The 22,862-nt window shown below is 59.1% G+C and overlaps 1 protein-coding gene across 3 annotated transcripts; it reads right to left on the bottom strand.

Annotated features, from left to right (window-relative positions):
* Positions 1-1,459: 1,459 nt before the first annotated feature.
* On the bottom strand, positions 1,460-21,027 carry ETNK2 (ethanolamine kinase 2). Of its 3 annotated transcripts, XM_023640325.2 has the most exons (8): positions 20,470-21,027; positions 18,592-18,851; positions 15,519-15,641; positions 10,748-10,890; positions 8,426-8,509; positions 5,762-5,907; positions 4,149-4,222; positions 1,460-2,628 (listed from the first exon to the last, which is right to left on the bottom strand). In XM_023640325.2, the coding sequence occupies exons 1-8, from the start codon at positions 20,725-20,727 to the stop codon at positions 2,556-2,558; spliced, it is 1,161 nt and encodes a 386-aa protein (XP_023496093.1). In that variant the 5' UTR covers positions 20,728-21,027; the 3' UTR covers positions 1,460-2,555. The 3 variants fall into 3 exon arrangements, with proteins under 3 accessions (XP_023496093.1, XP_023496094.1, XP_023496095.1); XM_023640326.2 differs by lacking the exon at positions 15,519-15,641 and having other exon boundaries at positions 20,470-20,997; XM_023640327.2 differs by lacking the exon at positions 5,762-5,907 and having other exon boundaries at positions 20,470-20,995.
* Positions 21,028-22,862: the final 1,835 nt, after the last annotated feature.

The raw sequence follows: 22,862 nt of genomic DNA on the forward strand, positions 1-22,862 counted from the left end.
GTCATCACCAGGAAGGCTGGGGCATGAGCTCGCTCTCTGTCCCTGCCATGCCTCTCCCGCAGAGGCTGAGGCTCAGAGCCCAGCAGAGAAACGTCTGCCCAGGCCTGCTTTGCCCAGAGCTCCTTCTGAGGTTTAGGAAGGGAACTGGGGGCGTGGAACCAGGCCATCCTCAGGAGCCTCCAAGGCCTGGTGCTGAGCCAGGAGGGCAGGAGTGCTGGTTAGTCTGGGGTGGCAGCCAAAGGAGAGACAGTGGGACTCCAGGCTTTGTAGGGTGGGGTGCAGCTAAACCACCCTTCCCTGCCCCCATTGCCCCCCACCCACTCTCCTGGAACATTGGAGGGATGAGGATGGTTTTTCAAAGACGGCGCGGGATGGTGCCTGCAGGTTAACTCCCTCAGTGCAGGTGGTGGCCAGGGGCCTCGGGCACAGGACAATACCTGGGGGGTCCTGTTCCAGCCATTCCCTGCTCACCACTGCAACACCATCTCCAATGCTGTGACATCAAGGCCCCAGGAGTCTGGAAACGAAGCTGCCTTCACACTGGTTATTTCTGCCCTCAGCTCCAGAGGTGGATCTGAGAGGAACAAGGATGAGCACCACCATGCAATTCACAGGAAGGGCACACCATGACCACCTGACCCCACAGATGACCCCCAGGGCCCGACCTGTCCAGCCTGGCACCATCCCTCTGTCAGGCACGCCTTTCCCCCATGTCCTCCACTGGCACCCCTCCCAGGGGCCCAGCCACACTGGATCACTGTGACCTTGAAGAAGACCCCAGCTGCCAGTGCCAGCTCAGCTCCAACAGTTGCCATGGCACCTGGTACCTTTGCAGGCAGGAGCCAAACAGCCAGAGTCTGCTGGCAGGAGGCTGCTGCTGTCGCTGCCCCTATGGGCACCAGGTACCTTCTGGGGGGCCCTGGGCGCAGCTGCTGCCCAGCCACCCAGCCCTGGGAGTACAGCCATAGCAAGCTGGACTGCCAAGAGGGAAGGCCCTGCTCACCTTTGAGCTTCTGCTGTCCCCTCCCTCTGGCCTTATTGGTTCCAGAAATCACCCGTCAGGCAGAGCAGCTCCCCTCCCCCAGCAGCTGGGAGCCAGCGAGGACTGAGGAAGAAGTCGGTTCTGAGCGCTCCGCGCAGCCTCTCACTGGCTCATCACCTGGCTGGGCCAAGTGCTCGGACCCACAGCCCAGTTCCCGTTCAGCTGTGTCCTCCCAGGGTCAACTCAGTCGAACAAAAGGGTCAAAGGCTGAGGTCAAAGGGCAATTGCTGGCCCTGCCCAGGTCTCCCCCAACCAGGGCCCAGGCCTGTGAGCCAGGTGCACAGGAGCCTTGGCAGCAAGCGTGCAGCCCAAGGATACCCCAAGAAGGGGTTGGAGCAGCCCTCCACCGCTAGTGCAGGAGAAGCAACCACTCCCTCCACGTCGGAACCCCACCGTGGGCACTCGGACACAGAGTGGTCCAGACATGGCCACTTTAATGCAGAAACCACAGTAATTTACAAATGCATCACTTTATGGAGGCAGGAGGGCCTGAGGGGCTGTGAGGGCAGACAGGAGGTGGGAGCTGTCAGCACCTCCTCTACTCATCCTACCCAGGCTCCCACAGGACGGGTGGGCCCTGAGGTCCCGGGTCCCTGCCCCTTTACTCCTGCCAGTCATTCCCAAGGGACCCCTTGGGTCAACTTCAGGACAGAAGGTGGACACGGAAAGACAGATTCTTGGAAGTGAGGGCCTGGAGGGCAGGGCAGCAAACAAGGCAGGAGGCTGCTGGCTGCTGTCCAGCCACCCCACTCTCGCTATGTCCCCAGCCAAGCCACAGCAGGAGGCAGAGCCAGGCTCTGGCCCAGGACGCCACCACTCCCTTGCCTTCCCTCCCAGCAGGCAGCAGAGGGAGGGAACACAAGCTCAGAGCAGAAAGGGTCCTGGGGAACGGAGGTCCTCGGGCTGAGGTTTGGGAAGGGGCTACTGGATTGGATCTGACTTGGAGGAAGGGAACGATGTCAGATGAGGCAGCTGCTGGGGGAGCCGTCAGACCAATTGCAGACTGCCCCCCCCAAGATTGGTACATCCGTCTTTCTGTCGGAGTGGGCACCATGCTGGTCTGGGCTCAGCACCTCCCACGTGGGGTATGCGGGGGGACGGGCTGGAGGCTCAGGGCACTGGAGGTAGAAAGGAGCCCTTCCCCCCTCCCCTTCCTCAAGCCGGAAAGGTCAGAGACACATCTAAGGCAGCCCAGATTCCAGCATGGCCTGGGCTGGGAATGCTGGCCTTCCCAAGGGTGGCTGTGGTCCGGGCTGTGACTGGCTACAGGCACTTCCTCCCAAGGCTGGCAAGGTGAAGGGGGACCCCCAGAGCTGGGTCCTATGAGCTCCTCCAAACGAGAATGTGGTCTCCAGCAGCATCCACAGGGGGCTGGTGGCAGGGGCAGAGCCTTCCCCCTGGATGCCTACCTGCCCCCTCTCCCACCTTGTCCAAGGGTGTGGAGCGTGGAGCAAGGCAGAGCCCTGGACACAGGTCTGCGCAGGCAGACAGGCGGGGAGGCTGAGGAAGCTGGTCACTTTGGCATCTCCAAGGCCGACACCTGAGGCTTCACCTTGAAGTACTGGTTGAATCGGATCACTGCGTACCTGCCAGAAGACAGGGCAGGGGGTGAGAAGGGAGGCCAGGTGGGCCCTGCTGGGGGCACTCACGCCAGGAGGAAAGCTGTTCAGCTCAGCTCATCCAGGTCTGGGCAGGGCAACCCCAGCCCAGGCTGACTTTTTTTTTAACTTCAACTATAACTTTATTTTTCTTCTTAGATCAGACTGGAGCAACCCTTCCCCAAATACGTTTGCTTGCTTTCTGATTTTTACAGCTCAGTAGTATTCATATTGTGGTGCAACAGATCTCCAAGACTTTCTCATTTTCAAAACTGAAACTCTGTCCCTGTTAATCAGCAACGCTCCGCTCCCCGGCCCCAGCCCCTGGCACCCACGGTCTCTGTGAGTTTGACTGACTGCTCCAGGGACTTCACATAAGTGGACTCAGACAGTATTTGTCGTTTTGCCACTGGCTTATTTCACTTAGCACCATGTCCTCAAGATTCATCCATGTTGTTGTGTGTGACAGGATTTCCTTCCTTTTTAGGGCTGAATAATATTCCAGGGTGTGTAGACCACGTTTCATTTATCCATCATCCATGGCCATGGGCTGCTTCCACCTCTCGGCTGGTGTGAACGATACTGCTGTGAACATGGTGGTGCAAACACCTCTTCAAGGCCCTACTTTCGGTCCTTTTGGACACACATCCAGCAGCGAGAGTTGCCAGACCACACAGTCATTTGATTTGTGATTTTTGAGGAAGCACAGTATTGTTTTCCACAGCAGCTGCCCCACTGTACATTCCCACCAGTGGCGGGCCCGCCCCCTCGCCAGCACTCATTATTTTCCGTTTATCTGACAGTAGCCATTCTCATGGGTGTGAGGTGCCATCTCATGGTGCTTTGGACTTGCATTTCCTAATGGTGGTGAACACTATGAAGCCAGGGTACTGATTCCTTTTAGCTGAGGGTGGGTCAGGAGGAGAAGGGCAAGGAGACTGGGCCAGAACGGAGGACAAAGTGACTCCTGGCCCTCAGCGACATATGTATCTGGCAGGACGGGCCCTCAAGCAGTCAGTATTCAAGTATGGTCTCCGTTTAACTCCCAGTGTGTCAGCAAGGCCACTGGAGGAGGAGCTGGGTCTGACACCCACACAGTAAGCACTGAGCCCACCCGTGATCTTGGCGGGTCACTTGCATACTCCGGAACTCTGTGCCCTCTGCTATGGAGTGAGAGTTGACTCATGATCTTTCAGACTGATTTTCAACACTTTCCTCGCTGCCTAGCCCAGCGGATGGGAGCACAGCCAGCAGAGCAGGGCAGCAGGTAGGCGACCCACCAGCGGTGCGGGCAGAGTGGGAGGCCCCACTGCGTTCAGAGGGCTGCTCTGGGCCACGGCTCCCCAGGCTCCCCAGAGTGGCGGTCCCACTGGACATGGGCTGGCGGGAATGGGCGCGACTTAGCAGAGCAGAGGCATGGCCTCTGGACGCTCTATTCAGGCCGTGCTTTGCTCCTACACCCTGGGCTCCAGGCCCTTCCTTTCCTCCGCCTCCTGCTCCCAACTCACCTGAGGAAATCAAAGTCGATGGTGGAGAACTGGTCCTGGATAAGGGCCCAGAGTGCCCAGAAGAAGTGAGATGCCTGGAAAGACCAGAGAAGGTCAGCACGCAGTCCCGTCATGGACCCCACATGGCTGGACTGACACAGTCACTCTGGAAGACACACAGCTGGGACACTGGCAGAGACACAGTGGGGTCTCCCAGCACAGGCGTGGCAGACTGCAGAGGTCAAGTCACTGGACAGCGTTTGGGGGCTCCGCTCCCGCTACAACGAGGCAGCAGATGTGGTCCTACCTGTCCTGGGGCGGCCAGCAGGCGGGGCTTCAGGGCTTTCGGCTTGTGCCCAGCCTGAGCAGGACCCGAGCTCCCCCCGGCCGCTCCCCTGCCTGGGGAATCTCCTCAAGACTTCAAGGCCAAGGTATCCAGGACAAGACGGACCTCTAAGCCAGAGCTCAGGCCCAGCGGCCAGTGGCGGGGCTGGTGCCCCTCAGGAGTGCCCTGACCACATGGTCATCAGGGGTCCTGTCTGCTGGAAGACCCCTGACACTGAGTTCCTCCACGCCTTTCCCTCTTTCCTTGGGAGGCGGGTTGGGCTGGAGAATGAGTGTAGGTGTGGGAATGAGAACCCTGAGTCTGGGCACTGACAGAGCAGCTAACTGTCGTCCCCGGAGCCAGAGGTGCCCGGGCCCTTTCACCCCAGGCTCAGGAAGCCAGAGAGCGCGCTTCCTGCTGCCCTGAACAAGCTTCAGCGACACCAGGACCTTCCCAGGTGGGCCCCACCCAGTCCTGCTTGCTCTGGGCTGGCTGGAAGGACCTCCTTCCACTTTCTTCCCGTCTCAGGACTTAAGGGGACATAAATCAATTAGCAATATGAATGATGACTAATATTTAGCAAGAGAAAGGCATGGGTGGAACAGTTAAGAAGAACCTGATGGAGAGTCAGTTTTGTGCCACTGAGGAAAACAGCGGAGGCAATCCCAAACCACCAGTAAAGATTTTCTTTAGCTCTATGATGTGCTGTGAAATTCAGGGTGCTGACGTTAATAAGCCACTTAGCAATGCCCTGAGCACACACCGGTGGAGACCTGGCATGAACCATGGATGAGCAGCACTCACACCTGAGCACCGACAGCACGGTGACTGGAGCAGGAAGAGCCTGATGGGAAAGGCTACACAGACTTCTGAGTCCGCAGAGGCAGTTAAGGAGGATTAGAACTGACATTCTCTATCTCCTCCAAAGGCTAAAAACAAATATGAAGGAGTGCTTTTAACTGCAGCCTAAAAGGCTAAGGTTAGTCACCAGAAAGAACTACCTGTCCAAAGGAGAGAACTGCTAACACAGGAAGCTAGGATCCTTCTTGGAAGTAGTTCTCTAGGAAGGAGAGAACCTCGACTTGACGGGGTGGGGAAGCAGGGCATCTCAGTATTAAGGGAACGCCAGAGATGACTATGCCCGGACCTCTCCTCTAGGCTGTGGTTCAGCAGCATATGATGGGGCCCCCAGGACCTCCTATCTGACCCTGGGCTCTGCTTCCCTCTCCACCACAAGGCTGGGAGAAGCAGCAGCTGGAGGTGGGTCTTCGTCCCTCCTTCTCCTGCCCGTTTCCCCTCAAGCACTCACCAGAGCAAACTTGTTGACTTGCACGTAGAGCCTCTCCACCTCCCTGGGGGTCACCGCCCTCCCCTTCTGTGCCTGCAGGTAGTAGCGCAGCCACTGCTGCTGGGTCTCCTGCGCCGGGTACAGGCAGTAATCCACCTCACTCACACCTGGGGGGAGGCAGGGCGCACAGAGGTTGCTGGGAGACCCCCCACCTGGGGGGCTCCTGCAGCTCAGTAGGTGTTCCCTGCTCCCCTCAAAACCTCCATCTACTTTACCCCGCGGGGCTGTGCCCACGGAGACAGCCCTGGGAATGCAGCCAAACTTCTTTGACCGCCAAATTCATCTAATGTGTGGAGGGTCCAGCCCCATCCAGCTGGGGACACTGCTGTCAGTGGGCCGGAGGGAAGCAGAGACAGGCAGACAGCTGAGGGGCAAGGCACAGTCCTGGGAGTGACACGGACCCCCTAAGCCAGTACCACGGCATCCCCATGCCCTATACGAAACTAGGGCACGAGAAGGCGCTCGGCCAAAACACAGTGTCGGGGCCTCTTGGCCTTTTAGGTCTAGCAAAGGCCTAGCGCTCATCTCCAGTCAGCCAGGGACAAGCCCTTTCTGCCCTCAGGCCTAATCTCTTCCCTTTTAAAGGGAGGGAGCTGGACTCAATGGCGTGTCTCAAACGTTGCTTCCTGGACCAGTGTTGAGCTGGTTACTTACAAACATCACCTGGAGAGCTTGGTAAAAACACAGATTCCCAGGCACCCCTCCCCCGTCCAATTCTGGGGATGATTCGGAAACGCAGCCAGGCTGGGAACCCCTGGACTAGGCGGCCCCGACTCCTTCTAGTCCACCCTTCCTTGAGTCCGGAGGCTGCCAGCCCGCTACGCGCCAGCCACATCCTGGGCGCCTGGCAGAGACCTGGGCTCCACAGCCGGTAGAGAAAGCAGCAGTTTATTGAAGATGGGACCAGGACTGGGCCAGCTTCCCCACAGTCTCTTCCTAACCTATTCTTCCTTCCTGTCCTTTGCAAGCCTCCATTATGCTCCCGGGGAAACCAGTCAGTCACCTGGGGCCCCAAGAGTACGCTGGAAAAGAATTTCCTCACGCAGAGGTAGAAACTAAGGCCCAGAGAGAAGCCATCTGCTCAAGGTCACACAGCCAGTTAGAGGTCAGTTCAGGGTCGGCCTCCCGTCGCTCAGCTCCCGAGAACACAGGAGGGCCCTCTTCCTCGTTCCCAGTCTCCTCTCTTGCCCCCCTCCTCCCCCGTGCCAGGTTCTTCCTCCAATCTCCACTTGGGACAGGACGCAATCTGCCCCTTTGGAGAAATTCCAGCTGGACTTTGCTCTCTGCAGTAGGTAAGAACGACTTAAAATGCTTCAGAATTATCCCTTTTGAAAGGCCAATGGGTCTGGCAGCTGAGCACTCAGGTCCCAGTGCCCTGCTGGCGCCAGCCTCTGCTCTGCGCCACACCCCACAGCTCAGCTGCTCTGCCCAGCTGAGACCCCCATCGTCCCCTGGGGACCTAAGTGCAGCTGGTGTGGCCACCCCGGGGAGTCATCCCCTCAGGTACAATCAGCACTTCACAGACCTTGTCACCTGGGCTTCCAGAAGGGACGTGATTGGCCTGGGCTGGGCCAGACGGTGGCTCTACAGTTGGCCTGGGCCCGCCTCACCCATCCTAAGCCACAGGGGCTGGCCACCTCGTGCTGAGCACCCCCCACCGCCAGCCCAGGGACGTCCCTCCAGCCTCAGTGTCCAGCTCCATCCCTGAGTTGTCTCTTCAGTCTCATCTAATTGTTTTTTTAAGAATTAAGCCCTCAAGCTGGAACTACCTGCACTGTTTCCTTTATACAAATGATTCTATTGTACACAGGGCGCCCTTAGAGAAGAACTGCCTGCCCTGAGGAAATACTCCCTCATCCGGCCTCTGCCGCCCTGCGCCAGGCTCCCTCAGCTACCTCCTATCAGCCATAAATACCGACACGATGCTTAGTATGTGCCAGACTTGCGTGTGTAACTCATATCAATACTGTGAAGCAGGTACTAGCATTATTTCCATTGTGCAGAGGCACAGAGAAGGTAAGGAACTTGCCCAAGGTCACACAGCTAATAAGCAACAAAGCTAAGATCTGAACGTGGGGTGTCAAGTTGTAGAACCCACACTTTTAACTAGTTCCACCTAGATTATTCTCTTCAGGCCACCAGGCAAATAGTTTCTCGCAGCTCATTTTGCTCCTTATCTGTACGCAGGGCCCTTATTTACAATTGGGCAGGTTGTACTGGGCATAAAGGAGCTTGGACAAGGGGGCGAGTGGAGGCTGGGGTTGTCTGTGCAGCCCAGCTGGCGTGGGCTGTCTGCCCAGAGGAAGGGGCCTTTTTCTAACTCACATGCTAAGCCAAGTATCCTCAGGGCCCTTACAGAGGGCACAGCTTCCTAGTTTGTACCACACTGCCGTACGGGCTAGCAGGGTTCTGCTCTGCGTATGTGGGTCCTGCCTCCCCCGTGAAACTTGGAGCTCTCCCAGGCAGGCTGTGCCTTTCCCCCTCGAGCTGTGATATTTCAGAGGACAAGGGCTGTCTCACCTCCACCCTCCAAGTGTGGAACCCCTCTCCTCCTCCCCCTCAACCTGCCCCTCCATCATATGGAGGGTATCTTGGACACAGGTCAAAGAACAACATCCTTCTTACCTGCAAACTCATTGAAATGGTTGCCAATGTCAAAAGCTTGGTAGTTGTAGCCGGCATATTCATAGTCAATGAACCGTACATGACCTATGAGGTAGAGGAGAGGCAATGATGGTCGGTCCCAGGAGATCTGGAAAAAGGGCCTGGTCAAGCTTCCACAGACTTCTGGAATGCACCTACTGAACATCTGCACCAACCTGACCTAACCCAGCCTCCTCAGCGTCGATCTTCTAAGCTGTTCCCTTCCAGCTGTCCATCTGTCCCTCTGCCGTTCCATCAGCCCCACCTGCCCTCTCACACAGCTGCCCCCTCAAACAGCTGTCACCCTCACGCAGCTGCCCCCTCACGCAGCCGCCCCCTCAAATAGCTGTAACCATCACGCAGCTGCCCCCTCAAACAGCTGTAACCCTCACACAGCTGCCCCCTCACACAGATGCCATCTCACACAGTTCCACCCTCACACAGCTGCCCCCTCACACAGCTGCCCCCCTCACACAGCTGCCCCCTCACACAGCTGCCACCCTCACACAGCTGCCCTCTCACACAGCTGCACCCTCACACAGCTGGCCCCCTCACACAGCTGCACCCTCACACAGCTGCCCTCTCACAGAGCTGCCACCTCACGCAGCTGTCCCCTCAGCCCCAGCTGCCCCCCACCCCAGCTGCCCTCTCACACAGCTGCCCCCTCACACAGCTGCCCTCTCACACAGCTCCACCCTCACACAGCTGCCACCCTCACACAGCTGCCCTCACACAGCTGCACCCTCACAGAGCTGCCCTCTCACACAGCTGCCCCCCTCACAGCTGCACCCTCACACAGCTGCCCTCTCACACAGCTGCACCCTCACAGAGCTGCCCTCTCACACAGCTGCCCACTCACACAGCTGCCCCCCTCACAGCTGCACCCTCACACAGCTGCCCTCTCACACAGCTGCACCCTCACACAGCTGCCCCCTCACAGCTGCACCCTCACACAGCTGCCCCCCTCACACAGCTGCACCCTCACACAGCTGCCCTCTCACACAGCTCCACCCTCACACAGCTGCACCCTCACACAGCTGCCCCCCTCACAGCTGCCCTCTCACACAGCTCCACCCTCACACAGCTGCCCCCCTCACAGCTGCACCCTCACACAGCTGCCCTTTCACACAGCTCCACCCTCACAGAGCTGCCCTCTCACACAGCTGCCCCCCTCACAGCTGCACCCTCACACAGCTGCCCTCTCACACAGCTGCCCCCTCACACAGCTGCCCCCCTCACAGCTGCACCCTCACACAGCTGCCCCCTCACACAGCTGCCCCCTCACACAGCTGCCCCCTCACACAGCTGCCCTCTCACACAGCTGCCCCCTCACACAGCTGCCCCCCTCACAGCTGCACCCTCACACAGCTGCCCTCTCACACAGCTCCACCCTCACACAGCTGCCCCCTCACAGCTGCACACTCACACAGCTGCCCCCCTCACACAGCTGCACCCTCACACAGCTGCCCTCTCACACAGCTGCCCCCTCACACAGCTGCCCCCCTCACAGCTGCCCCCCTCACACAGCTGCCCTCTCACACAGCTCCACCCTCACACAGCTGCCCCCTCACAGCTGCACCCTCACACAGCTGCCCCCCTCACACAGCTGCCCCCTCACACAGCTGCCCTCTCACACAGCTCCACCCTCACACAGCTGCCCCCTCACACAGCTGCCCCCCTCACAGCTGCACCCTCACACAGCTGCCCTCTCACACAGCTCCACCCTCACACAGCTGCCCCCTCACAGCTGCACACTCACACAGCTGCCCCCCTCACACAGCTGCACCCTCACACAGCTGCCCTCTCACACAGCTGCCCTCTCACACAGCTGCACCCTCACACAGCTGCCCTCTCACACAGCTCCACCCTCACACAGCTGCCCCCTCACACAGCTGCATCCTCACACAGCTGCATCCTCAGACTCTCTACCCACAGACATCTGTCCGTAGCAGGGCTGGGGACCAGAAAACAAGCTCAGGACCCCCTGGGGGAGGCTCTGTCTCCATGAAGGCTTGGGGCAGCCAGGATGTCCTCAGAACCCCAAAACGTCGTCAGGGGCAATGGCACAGGTGCCCTAATGTTGAGGACTTCCACAAACCACACTTTGAGTTCTTTCTTGGCATAGATTTTTCTAAGTGGGAATTTGCTTCCTTTTCCATTTCTCTCCTACAAATTAACTTAAGACCTAAACCAGAAGGTCTCCTTTCACTTGTCCAAGTACCTGCCTGAGGAACAGAACCCTGAAGCCAGCTGATGAGCCAGCCCAAGCCCTGCAGCTGCCCGGCCGGGCCAGAGAAGCCGTACCTTTGGCGCTGTCATAGATGATATTCTTGCAGAGCAGGTCATTGTGACAGAACACCACAGGGGAGTCCAACTGCGACAGGTGCTCCTTCAGCCAGGCCAACTCCTGTTCCAACACCTCTACCTTGGGGACATCTGCAGAAAGGCTGGACAGTGACAAGAAAGGTGGCTGGTGGAGGGAGGGCTGACAGTAGACAGGCAGGCGCTTGGCCTCAAAAGCTCTGAGCTCCGGTTCCATCACCTCTTACTGCAGAGGAACCTGGAACAAATGGCTAGCCTTTCGGACCCTCACTTTTGTCATTTGTAAAACGGTGCTAAGGCCTCCTGTCCTTCTGACTTCCTGTGCTTACTCTAAGAAACCGAGGAAGACATAGGTGTAAGAGCATTTTGCTAAGCACAAAAGTCCCTGAGCGAACAGCATCCCTGCTACTTTGTGAAAGGGAAAGGAAGGGAAGGAGGAGGCACGGGGAGAGGACAGGGCAGGTGGGAAGGAGCATCCCAACTCAATCAGCGCAGACCAAGAGAGCAGGGGTGGAGGGGGGCAGGCAGACAGGCCAGCTCTTAGGACCAGGAGGAATTTCTGGGGGAGGGGGAGCTCTCTAAAACAAGGCAGGCGGAGGCGGTACCCTGGGGAGGCCGGAGCACGCTCTTGCTCTCAAGGAGGCAGAGGCGAGTCCTGGGGAGTCTCCCTCACACTTTGGTGCCTGGTGTCACAGTGTAAAGGACAAGAGAGATCACGTGGTCTTACTTCTCATCTAACAGAGAGACCCCCAGGCCCACATACGACAGCCAGCAAATTCCTTCTGGGCTCACTCCTCCACAGCCCAGGGGCATCAGAAAAGCACTTGCTCTGTAGTTCCCAATAACTCGCCCCTCCTACCCTGCCTTGTCCCAGACCCCTGCCAGGCTGTGCAGGGGCAGCTTGAGGGCAGGAGGCCACCCCTCCTTTGGCCCTACCCTGTCCCAGGGCGCATGCGGGAATTTCTGCTGCATGAAATATGCGTTGAGGAGTCAGTGCATGGGTCAATCAGCAACATTCCCAGAGGCACTGGGAAGTCGGTGAGGTACACTGTGCCCAGATGCTCTGAACTTTGGTCTCCAGGAAGCACACAGGTCTATTTACACTGAAAAGCCAAATAGTCAGCAAAGCCCTTAAAACCTCAGAACCACCAATGAGGGGAGGGGAGGTGGCTGCAGCTTAATCTCCATCCACGTGTCCCCGGTCTGCTTTCTCCTCCAGAGTGCACACAGCAGGACGAGAATGAGGTGCTCTTTGACCTGCCACAGACGGCTTGTCGCCCCCACCCAGCCCAGAGGTCAGAACACGGCCAAGAGGACTCAGCGACCAAGGCACCCCATGTCCCCTGGAAAAAGATGAGTGGCAGGCTCCCTCCCAGGCTCTGAGAAGCTCAGAACTAAAGAGGATCTTATGTCTCTGCTCCAACCTCACAGGGAAACTGAGGCTCAAGGAAGGGCAGAGGCCTCCTTCCAGCTTCCAGATGTCTCCTGCACAGCTGGACTCTACTTCCTCGCCTCAGGAAAGCAGTCCTCGGCCTGTCCAAGGATCCAGAAGTGAGCTGAGCCTCCTGCCTGGAAGGGCCTCGGTGCCCCTCAGAAGCTCCACACAGCCGCCCTGAGGCCAGGGGGTCTGTCAGCGGGCGACCTGGGGGCGGCAGTCCCTCATCCTCCCTGGAGTTTATCTGTGTGGACAGGTCTGCATAAGGTGCACTTCCAGCTTGGCTCTCCTTAAGAAGCTACCTTTTCTTTCAAGGTTCTTTTCTGTTCTTGGGCTGAGACCATCCAAAGAGAAGGACTAGGAGGTTTCCTTTGGTTTGCCCAGGTCCCAGCCCGCAAACACACCTTCAACACCCCAGACACCTGCTGCCCAGGCCATGACCTCTGTCTGACCCCCACCCTGCCCGCCCCAAGGCCATGCAGATGCTTACTGCAGGAACCGTGGCCTCTATCTCCCCGGCAGCCTCCCTCCACGGCCCGCTCCCCTTCCCCGAGCACTTGAACCGTCGCCAGCTTTGCTACCAGCCCTGACACCACTGGACTCTTTTAAGGCTGTGGGGTTGGCAGAACAGCAACCACCACCACACCACAGAAACGTTCACACTGCAGCCAGAACTGCTCCTCCCACTCCTCTGTCCCTCAGAGGCAGCAGGAGGGGTGGCCCCCCAGGAGGCCTGGGAGTTCCTCCTGAACAAGGGACCACTGCCCAGCGAGCGTCCACTCAGCTCTCAGCGTACCTTCCTCACCGTGGGCCTTCTAAGTGCTCCAGCTTCCTGGCTCCTCACCTTTCCTTCACACCACTCAGCCCGTCCGAGTCACCTCTTAACGCCCCTCACGCCGTCATCAACCCCACATTCTCCCAGCCGCTGCGGACACCTCCACGCCCACCCAAATAGCAAGACTACCAAATGGATGTCCACAAAGTCTCTGCCTCATCCCCCTACTGTCCGCCCCCTCGATGAGCTGCCCTAGGGCAATACTCCTGGAAACATGGTTCCTTGACCCCTGCCTCGGAATCACCTGGGGAGCCTGTCAAAATGCAGAAGCCTAGGCTCTGACGCGAGGCCTCTGATCAGTGGATCTCCACTCGGGCCGGGCGTGTGTGCCTAGCAAGGTGCAGGGACTCCCAGGCTCCCAGGCTGAAATCCCTAGTCCCAGGTTCTGCTCTCTCAGTTACAGCATCCTCAGCTGGCCCCTACCCCAAATCCCTGCCCTTTCCCCCACTCCCACCCAAATCTTCCTCTACAACATTGGAAAGCTTTCTTCCTAAACCACAGTCATGGTCAAGTTACTGATCTGAGCCCCCCGCTCAAACACCTTCACAATGACTTTCCACCGCCTCTTAGGTTAAATCTTGGCTCCTTAACCTGGTATTTAAGACCCCTAATAATCCAGCTCCAACTCACCCCTGCAGCCCATCTCGCATGACTGCTCCCACTCCCTCCTGAAGGTGTGCTCCAGCTGGCTCATCTAGGAGCAAACCAAGCTCATGCTGCATCCTCCAGCCAGAGTGGCTTTCCTTCTCACCTCTGCCATGCAGCCTCCGCCAAGAAGACTCTCCCTGCTCCCCCACCCTCAGCATACATTATACACCCTGCCTTCTTTCCTAGCTATGCATGGGCAGGTCCTATTTACCCAGATAGTTCCTAAGCTCCTTGAGGACAGAGTGAATGTCAAGTTCTTGTTTTTGTTTTAAATCCCAATCCATCAACGTTTGTGAAATGAAGGACTGACTAAGTCAGGGTTATTAGGCAATGACTGGAGCAAAGTGCTTCATCTTGTCCAAGTGACTGCTCACCACCACCCTGCTGTGGGCACATTAGGCAGTTAGGGCAGACAGCATCCCCTAACGAGCCTCAAAGAGGTTAAGAAACTTGATTTGCCCAAGGTCAATGGTGTGACAAGAGCAAAGGGGTTGGCTGGCTCTTCTCCAGGAACCACTCCCCTCCCAAGAAGGTCACCCCCAAGGTCACACAGTGACAGTACAGTCAAAGGAAGCTGCAGTAGCAAGGGTCATGCCTGAGCAACAGGCCTGGACTCTAGTCCTTGAGCTGCCACTGATCAATGTCACCTTGGGCAAGTGCCCTCCTCTCTCTGGGCCTCAGTTTTTCCATCTGTCCAATGAAGATGGTGGGTTGCATGATCAGAGGGTCCCGTTCGTGCAGACACCAAAGGATCCTGCTCGCCCCGCACAGTTCTAGTCCTAAAGGAGGAGGCGGTCCTTGTCCTAGAGATGACATTTGATACAGAGGGTCTGAACCAGGGCCATCCTGGACAAATAGTCCCAAAGCAGTGCTTGATGTTCATTAAGTGGAAGGATCCAGATAAAGTCATGCATGTGTGTGGGCATGTGACAGAGACACATGACCAAGACAGAGTTGTTTACTGTCTTGTCATCTCAGAGGGCAAAAGGAGACACCCCTCCCCCAAATCCCTCTGTGCCTGCTCCCGTGAACTTCTGGAAGAAGGATGGCGCTCAGCCCGGTGGGGAGCATGAGGGAGGAGAGGCTCAGGGCTGCGCCCCACTGGAGGCGCGAGGAGGGGCAGCACTCTGTTCTCCACCCCTCAGTGCGATGCAGGGAGTCGGCATCTGAAGGCCAGGAGGACCCTCAGGGTGCCGGCCAGAGAGCTTAACTGTGTAGGAAGTCCGTCTTCCCTGGGGAAAGGCAGTGTCAGGATGGGTGGAGTACCCCCTTCCGAGAGAGAAGCCACCCAGCCATCTGAACCAGGTGGGGGCAGTGTCCCTGGAGCGTGTGGGGACGAGAGGCAGCCAGGCAGGCAGCAGGAGCCTCGAGGCTCCAAGGGCTTGTCGGCTGATGAGTGCAGCTCCTCTGCCTGGTCTGAACCCGGTCTCAACCCATTCTGAGGGCCGGCCCTCCCTTCTCACTGCTCAGAAGGCAGCCCAGATAGAAAGGGCCCTGGGCTGGGAAAACAAGCTCTGCCTCTGACTAGGCCTTGACATTGGGCAAAGCTTAGTCTCTGAGCCCCGGTATCCTTTAAATAAACTGGGAGACACTGCCCCCGACCCTAGTCCCTGCCACAACCAGCAGACTCAAGGAGAGATAAGCACTCAGGTATGAAACTGTGGATCTAAGCTCCTGTGGTGGTCGGTCAGCCCAACTCTGCTGGAGACACAGGCTCGGCAATTAGGACCAAATCCCCCAAACCTCCTGCGGGGATGGATGGAGCTGAAAGAAGGGGGGATCACATGAAGGCAGTGGAGACAGAGGCAGCCTTGAACCCTCCCAGATCTTTGTACCTGGGGTTGATCTCGTTCTTCACGAGGGTGAAATAATTGTGCATCTTGTGCCAGAGGGTGGGCCTGGGCAGGCTGCCGTTGGCGTGGATGGTGTGAATCTTTGCCATTTCTAAGGCGATTAGCCTACAGCAGAAAACAGGAAGGGCAGTGTATCAGTGTGGGGCAGGCCCCCCTCGGCTCAGCCCCTCCTGCCCAGAAAGGGGCCTACAGGGCCCACTGGGGGCTAACCAGAGGGCAAGTGTGGGGCTGTTACAAATCTTTCAGGAGCTCTGGGTCCTGCAGGAGGAGGGTCTCAGCAGAGGGCATGAAAGGGAGAGAAAGCCTTTGGCCCAGCAGCTCCCATGCCCTCTCCAGAGCCGGGTGGCTTCAGGCAGCAGAAGGGCAAAGCAGTGGGCTGCTGGCCACAGGTCAGTGACCTGGCCCCACCCCAAGGCTGTGCCCATAGCAATCCCTGAGGACAGAGAGGTCACCTGGGGATGGAGGTGGTACCCTTCCTCCCTTGGACTCTGACCCATGCCCTCGGGGGAGGGGAGTGCAGGGCACCAAGGGATCAGGGATGGTGTGCCAGGCAGGGAGGGAACGCCCACCTCTTATCAGCCTGGCCAAGGTGGGGAGGGAAGCAGGCCGTGCAGGGCAGCCCCTTCCTCTGTGGCAGGGAGTTTATGCTGGTGGCTGGGTGCCAAGGCCGCAAAACAAACCAGCGGTCTATTTTCAAGCTCTCCTGTGGACATTATCCAAGGTCCCCGGGAGAGAAGGAGGGGGCGGCGGGGAGAGGAGAAAGCAGCACTGGGGAAGGCTGCCGGGAGAGGGCGGGGGTGGACGGAGGACTGACCGGTCAGAGAGGGAGGGCCTTGATAAGGACCTCAGCATCGAGGCCCTATGTGCCAGCTGGGCTCCCCCAGGCCTCTGACAGCCCTCCCTTCTGGAGTCCCAGCCCCCACCCGGCTGCCAAGCCTCCAATGTTCAAGCTTCCTTCGCCTCTGCCTGTTGCTCAAATAATAATCACTGGGAAAGACAACAAAGGCATTGGCTGTTTGAAACCTTGTTACCGAGTTGTTCCAGGTCCTGGGAAGGGGCAGGCCATCACCCAACAGGATAACAGAGCAGACTAGGGGCTCCTCCAGAAGCCCCTGAGGCCCCCACCTCCTAAACGGTGCAAGGGGCAGGGGTGTGGCAGCCACCCAGTAGGTGAGAGATGAAGGCTGTGCTTTCAGAGGCTGGAGGCCCTGGGGCAGGAGGGAGCCCACCAGGGTTTGGGCAAGGCAGAGAAAGAGACCCGAGACGCAGGCCTTCCCTTCCCAAAAGAAGATTCCAAATAGAGCACGAACAGAGCGTTTCCTTGGACATCAATAGGGCTGTTGTCTGGAATAGCAATGAAAGCGACCTCAACACTCAGCATCTTTACACTGCAGAGCCTTGGCAGGCAGAGGGTGGGAGCTGGGGTTCAGGGGACATGGCGAGGTAGTAGGAGAAAGAGGTACTTCTCCTCCCTGCCTTTCCCTCAGAGCTCCACCTTCACCCCAGAAGGACAATGGTCTATCCTGGGAAAACCACCAAGGAAGGGCCTACCTCCTATACCCATCCCAATTTCTGGCTCTCCCCAAATGTAAAGTTCTTATTAGTGAACCTACATCCAGCTTCAATCTTCCTGACAATGGTAATTGTCTCCCTGAGAGAACGAGGGGCAGCATCAGATTCACAGAGCTGGGGGCAGACGGAGTGGTGAGGAGTTGCCAGGATCGGAGCTTATTTGCACCAGACTGAGGGACAGCTAGGAGGAAGCTGGTGCAAGAAGCCAGGACAGGTCCCTCGCCCTGCTCTGACCTCACACCTCCAGGTGGGCACGCAGCAGCTGCTCAGCCGGAGCCTGAGAAGACCCTTGCACAGGTTTGTATGTCCCCCACCTGCAGACCCACACAGACAGCTGAACACACAACTCACCAGCCCCAGACGCAGTGCTCAGGAGCACGGGCGGGCGGCTCTCAGATTCCCTTCTTCTAGGTCCCCAGAGGGCCTGCCAGAAGGTCTCTGCAAACAGGCCCAGATGCACTAACTCGGGGTTCACTGGGTACCAGGTGAGGGGCAAGGAAGCTTCCTGGTTGACTCCCTGGGTGGGCTTGTTTCCCCTCGGAATGTGGCAGGCTCCTTCCCCTTGGGTGAGACAGGACAGACACCAAGCATCCCAGGCAGACCCCTGTGTGGCTGTCCCCAGTGTCAGGCGTAAACCCCATCTGCCTGGGGCCTCACTGGCATCTGAGTGCCCTGCATGTGGACGTGGCATTGGAAGGAGGAAGGCGAGAGCTGGCAGACACCCCTGCCTAGCATGGCCAGAGAGAGGGAATGCACTCTGGGCTCCTCTCTGGTTCTACCCCTTCCAGACCCCACAGCGGCATCCACAGGGCTTGAAGGTCAAGTCCAATTCCTGGGTCCTACACAGTCCTATCCAGGCATTTAATGGGAGGGGTTCCCCGCGGGCCATGGTTCTGGTGAGCTTCTGGAAGGAAGCCTTGGCAGCTCCTCAAACCTGGGCTCCCACCTGTCAGGGAACCCGAAAGGAGCTCAGATGGGGGGAGGGATGGCTTCTCTCTGGGCTGGTAAAACCATGCTCACCCTGGATGGGGCCCACTCTGCTAGCAGGCCTGAGCTCTTGGCAGGAGTGGGGGGAGGGCAGGAAACCCCATCCACTCTGGGGATTCGGCTCAGATTTCATCTCCAAGGCTCCAGAATGTTTCCAGGGCAGACTTGGGGTGGGCAGAAGGCTGAGGCATGGGCCAAGAAGCAGAGCCCTGTTGCATTTAGGAAACCAGGTCCTTTGGTCCAATGTTTACCAAAATTCTCACTCGCCTCCTCAAGAACTCATCCTTCTAACAGGCCCCACTGAAAACCTACACAAAGCTATTGCCCCTGTCTGCAGAGCAATGCACATAAACGCACAAACATTTTTCATGCAATTTCAGGGAGTTCACAGATCTTAAGACACTCATTCATGGACACCATAAGAAGCTGGCCAAGGAGTTCAAAGCCCAGGCCAGAGGAATAGTAGAGACGAAGGGTACCTGGGCACCCTACTCACCTGAAAAGCCGGGGCTCACGGATGTGCTCAGGCCCCAGGGCCATGCCCCGCATGTATTCATAGCACAGCCCATTCTGGAAGGTGCAGTAGAGCTTAGGGGCGCAGCCATGTGCTCGCAGCAGCTGGAAGTTCCTGACCTCATTCTCCCGATCCACCAGCAGCTCCGTCCGCTCCCCGTACACCCGGACCAGCACACAGTCCTGCATGTCCTCCTCCACGTAGCAGGCCACCAGCTTGTTGGTGATGCCATCAGTGAAGCGCTAGCATGGGGACAGTGCAAGGGCGTGTGGGCAGGGCCTCCGCTCCTGCCCTCGGGCTCCCCAGCTCCAGCACGGGGAGCTCATCTGAATGCTGAGCACACCACGCAGGACCCCCAGGCCTTTAGCCCCCTCACTTAACCAAGCTCAGCACTGTTGCCAGTGCTCCACTCCGTCTCCACGCCTGAGGCGGACCACAGAGTTCAGGAAGAAGACGGCAGCCTGGGCTCAGCCCCGGCACTCACTCCTCCCGGGCCTGCCTCTAGTGGATGGGATCTGGCAGTGGAGGAACTCCCACACCAATCGGTGGTTAGAAGTCCCCCCTCCTTACTCCTCCACCCTGGCCCTGAATGAAACCTCCACAGACCAGAATGCGCAGAGGAAGGCCAGGAGTCGCCCAGGAGGAGCGCATCCGACCCGCGGCCTCTCACTCCCTGCAAGGCACAGGGCTGTCTGCTGTCCGTTGGCCCTCAGGGGCAGAGGTGCGGGACCCCAGGGCTCCGTGGCCAAGGCTCCACCTGGCCTCTGGATTCCCACCAGAAGCGGCAGGGGACCCTGGGCTGGGAGAGCGGACTCTCTGGGTAGGGTGACAGGGAGGAATGAACCATGGAATTTACGGGGCACAGCCTGACGAAGCTGGAAGGGGCCTTAGAGGACATCTGCACTAGTTCTAGGTAGAGAAACTGAGGCCCAGAGAGAGGAGAGACTGGCAGACAGCATGTTAACTGGCGCTCGAATCAGCTTCAGGCCTGCTTGACACGGGACAGTCTTACACCAGAGTGGGCCTTTTATTCTGAAAACACTACCCACCTACTGCTCCCGCAAGAGAAGACTGTCAGCCTCCACACTTGGTCCTGACCCCGCCTTCCCCCACCCCAAGGCCCAGCGCAGAGCCCCTGCCACTCCGGCGCAAGCTGCAGGTGCCCGGCTTAGGGCACCTTCCTCCACAGGCAGCTCCCAGAGGGGTCAGGGGAGGCGGGCAGGTGAAGACTTTTCAGAGGACGCAGGTCAGCTGGGGAGTCAGCCTGAGGCTCCTCAGCCGAGGCTCTGCCTCCATCTGTGTCCCTGAGAGTGTGCCCAGCTGGGCTGGGGAGCGCCCTGTGGGGGCGCATGGCGGGGCTGCCACCAAGAGCAGGGGTTGGGGCTGGCCTCACATCCTCGGGGTGGCTCCCGGGGCTGCAGGGCCGCTCAGGGTCTGGCGGCTTTGCTCCCACCCAGGGTGGAGAAGGAGCAGCATGTGTGTGTGCGTGTGGGGGTTCCCTTAAAAGTTCCCGCCGCCTCAGGCTTCAGAGCCGGCTGGGGACGTGCCTCTGGGCAGCCAGGGGCACCGGCACCGCCGCGACAGGGGGTGGGGCCTGCTCGCGCAGCATGCTGACAGTGGGCAGGAGACCCCAAGAGGACGGGGGTGTGTGCAGGGCCGACGGAGGTGGTAGCCTAGCTTTGCTTAGGGACCAAAATAGAGGGAGAAAGATACATACACAAACCACCAATCCAACCCCTTGCTGCGCAGCAGCCGCGCGCGCCCGCACCGACACCCGGGAGGATGCACGGACAGACGTCCCCACGCCCCGGCTCCAGCCCTGGCAGGGCCACAGCCCACACCCCGCGCCCGCTCGGCTACCTTAGTCCGAACTTGCTCGGGCTTCCAGTGCGGCCGCAGCTCCCGGATGAGGCGCAGGGCGCCGGGGAGGATGTCGTCCTGGTCCACGGATATGCCGAAGCACGGGACGGCGCCGGCCCTCGGGGGGCCCGGCGGCGCCCGGCAGCCCGCGCTGGCCGCCGCCTTCTCCTCCATGCCCCATGAGCAGCGTGCGCGCGGCGCCCGCCTCCCCAGGTGCGCGGGCGAGCGCGGCGGAGGAGCCGGAGGGGGCACAGCCATCCGCGGCCCCCGCCCCCTCGGAGCCTCGCGCCAACGCCAGCCCCTGCGGAGGGCCGGCGCGAGTGGGAGCGCTGGAGGAGGGGCCGCGGGCAGCCCGTGACTCAGGAGCCCGCGGCCCGGCGCCCGAGGCCGACCCGGGGACGCCGGGCCCGCCGCGCTGGTGACATCACGGGCGAGGGCCGCGAGGCGGAGGCCGTGGGGACGTCCCCTCCCGGGCTCGCCGGCCGTTGGGGAGCGCCGCGGCCGTGCTACCTGGAGCGCCGGGCGGGGCGACACAGCCGGGAGGCCGTGACGCCAGGGGCGGGGCCGGGGCGGGGCCCGGCCCGGGGCCGCCCCCACCTGGGTCCCTGGCGTCTCCGCCCCGGCTCCCTTCCCGGCTCCAGAGGCGGTGAGGCGGCCTCCTCCCTCCCACCTCGGCTGCGGCCGCTCTCCCTGGGCCTCCTGGGCCGGGGACGGGGGAGGTCTCTTCCTGCGCCCCGACTCCGTCCTGAAGTATGGAGATCCGGCTGCTTCCAAAAGGTCAGCTTGGGCTCGCGCTCTTGTTCGCCGGCTCGCTGCCCCAAGTCCCTTGACTCCTGGAGAAAGCTCTGCCGAGCGACCCTGCTGCGTCTCAAAGGCCCTTCCCTGCAGGGAACCCTCAAGACAAATCCTGCCCCCGACCCCCCCCCCACACACACACACTCGATGGCGAGAGGACACTGGGTGATGCGTGTTGGGGGTGGGCATGCCAATGGGGACCTCACTAGTCACCAGCCCGGGTGGGAGAGCTCTCTCTGCCCACCCAGCAAAGCGCCTGCAGAGAAGGGGCCCTTTGCTTTTCCCCCGGGTTGTCCCTTTGGCCTGTTCAGGACCCTCTCAACCACAAGGCCCCTATCTTTATTGCTGTCCAGAATCCAGCTCTGCCCACCGCAACTTCTGCAATGGTGGAAATGTTCCGTATCTGTGCCGTCCGTTGCAGTCGCCGCTGGCCACGTGTGACTCTCCAGCAATTGAAATATGGCTGCTGCGACATTTTATTTAATTTTAATTTAAATGGCCATTATGTGACCACCCTATTGGAATAGGAGATTATGGGGGTCTGCCTACTTCAGGTCATGGAGCCCCAGGATGTCAGAGCTGGAAAGGATACCGATGGCAACCCTTCCTTTTTGTGGTGAGAAAATACAGCCAGGCAGGCAACAAGCCACCAGGAAAGCAAGGTGGGGGTCCAGGGTCCTGAACACAGCCTCCTGCTCTAGTCTCTGCACAGGAATGCTGTCCTAGAGGAATGCTGGGGTCCCCTACAATCCCAAGAGGTTGCAATTCTAGAACTATGAGGTTTGCCAGGGCTTGGTTAGGCCACCCATTTTGGTCAAAAGAGGGGTGAGCCGCTCCCATGAGGAGGGACAGTGTCAGTGGCTTCAGGTGGGTGCTGCCTCTCATTCCCAAGCTACACATCCCCTGCAGGTGACCCAAGGGGTAAGAGCAGGAGAAGACTTCAGCCTATCATTCCCAAGTCCCCAAGACGGAGGGGAACAGTGTGCATCTGTGTGCTTGTGCACGCGGCCCCACACCAGGGTGTGGGAAGCTCAGCGCCTGAGAAGGCACCCCTGCGTGTAGTCCCCCAAGGCAGAGTCTGACAGGCTGGCTCTAGTCTTGATTTTCGCACTTCACTGAGTGATCTTGGCCAAATGACTTCCATTCTCTGAGCCTCGGTTTCCCCACATGTCGGTTCTCTAGTGCTCTGTTTCTAGGTGATGCCTTAGACTGCAGATGTAAATGGCTGCAGGGGCCAGGCTGGTTTGCAGTGCATGAGGCAGCACTGGCCAGCTCAGCAATGCAGAGCCTAAGCTTGGGGCTGGCTTCCACGAGCTGGGAGCGCCTTTCTGAGCTACTGTCTACTGTCACAGCCTTAGCTCTGGTCCTCGAGGAGCTGGAGGGGGCACGGGGCTGACTCTGCAAACTTCCCACCGAGGTTGTGTAAACAACCCCAGCTAAGCCCTGCCAACACTGGACAAATGGCGTCACCCCTGCACGCAGGAACCCTGCATGCAGGGGAATGTGTAGTTTATCATCTTGTGTCACACCCCTATCTGCCGTGATCACATGGCTGTGCCTCAGTTTCAAACCCAAGTGAACCCAGGTGCCACAGGGTT

Source organism: Equus caballus, chromosome 5 (genome assembly GCF_041296265.1).
Source record: "Equus caballus isolate H_3958 breed thoroughbred chromosome 5, TB-T2T, whole genome shotgun sequence".
Classification (NCBI taxonomy): Eukaryota; Metazoa; Chordata; class Mammalia; order Perissodactyla; family Equidae; genus Equus; species Equus caballus.

What these genes read in the sequence shown, in the direction of transcription:
- ETNK2 (XM_023640325.2), bottom strand. Translation starts at nt 20,727, where the DNA reads ATGGCTGTGCCCCCTCCGGCTCCTCCGCCGCGCTCGCCCGCGCACCTG. An exon ending in CGTGAGCCCCGGCTTTTCAG is followed by an intron (nt 15,642 to 18,591) that starts GTGAGTAGGGTG and finishes TTTCTGCTGTAG; the next exon opens with GCTAATCGCCTTAGAAATGG. An exon ending in ATCGACTTTGATTTCCTCAG is followed by an intron (nt 2,629 to 4,148) that starts GTGAGTTGGGAG and finishes GTCTTCTGGCAG; the next exon opens with GTACGCAGTGATCCGATTCA.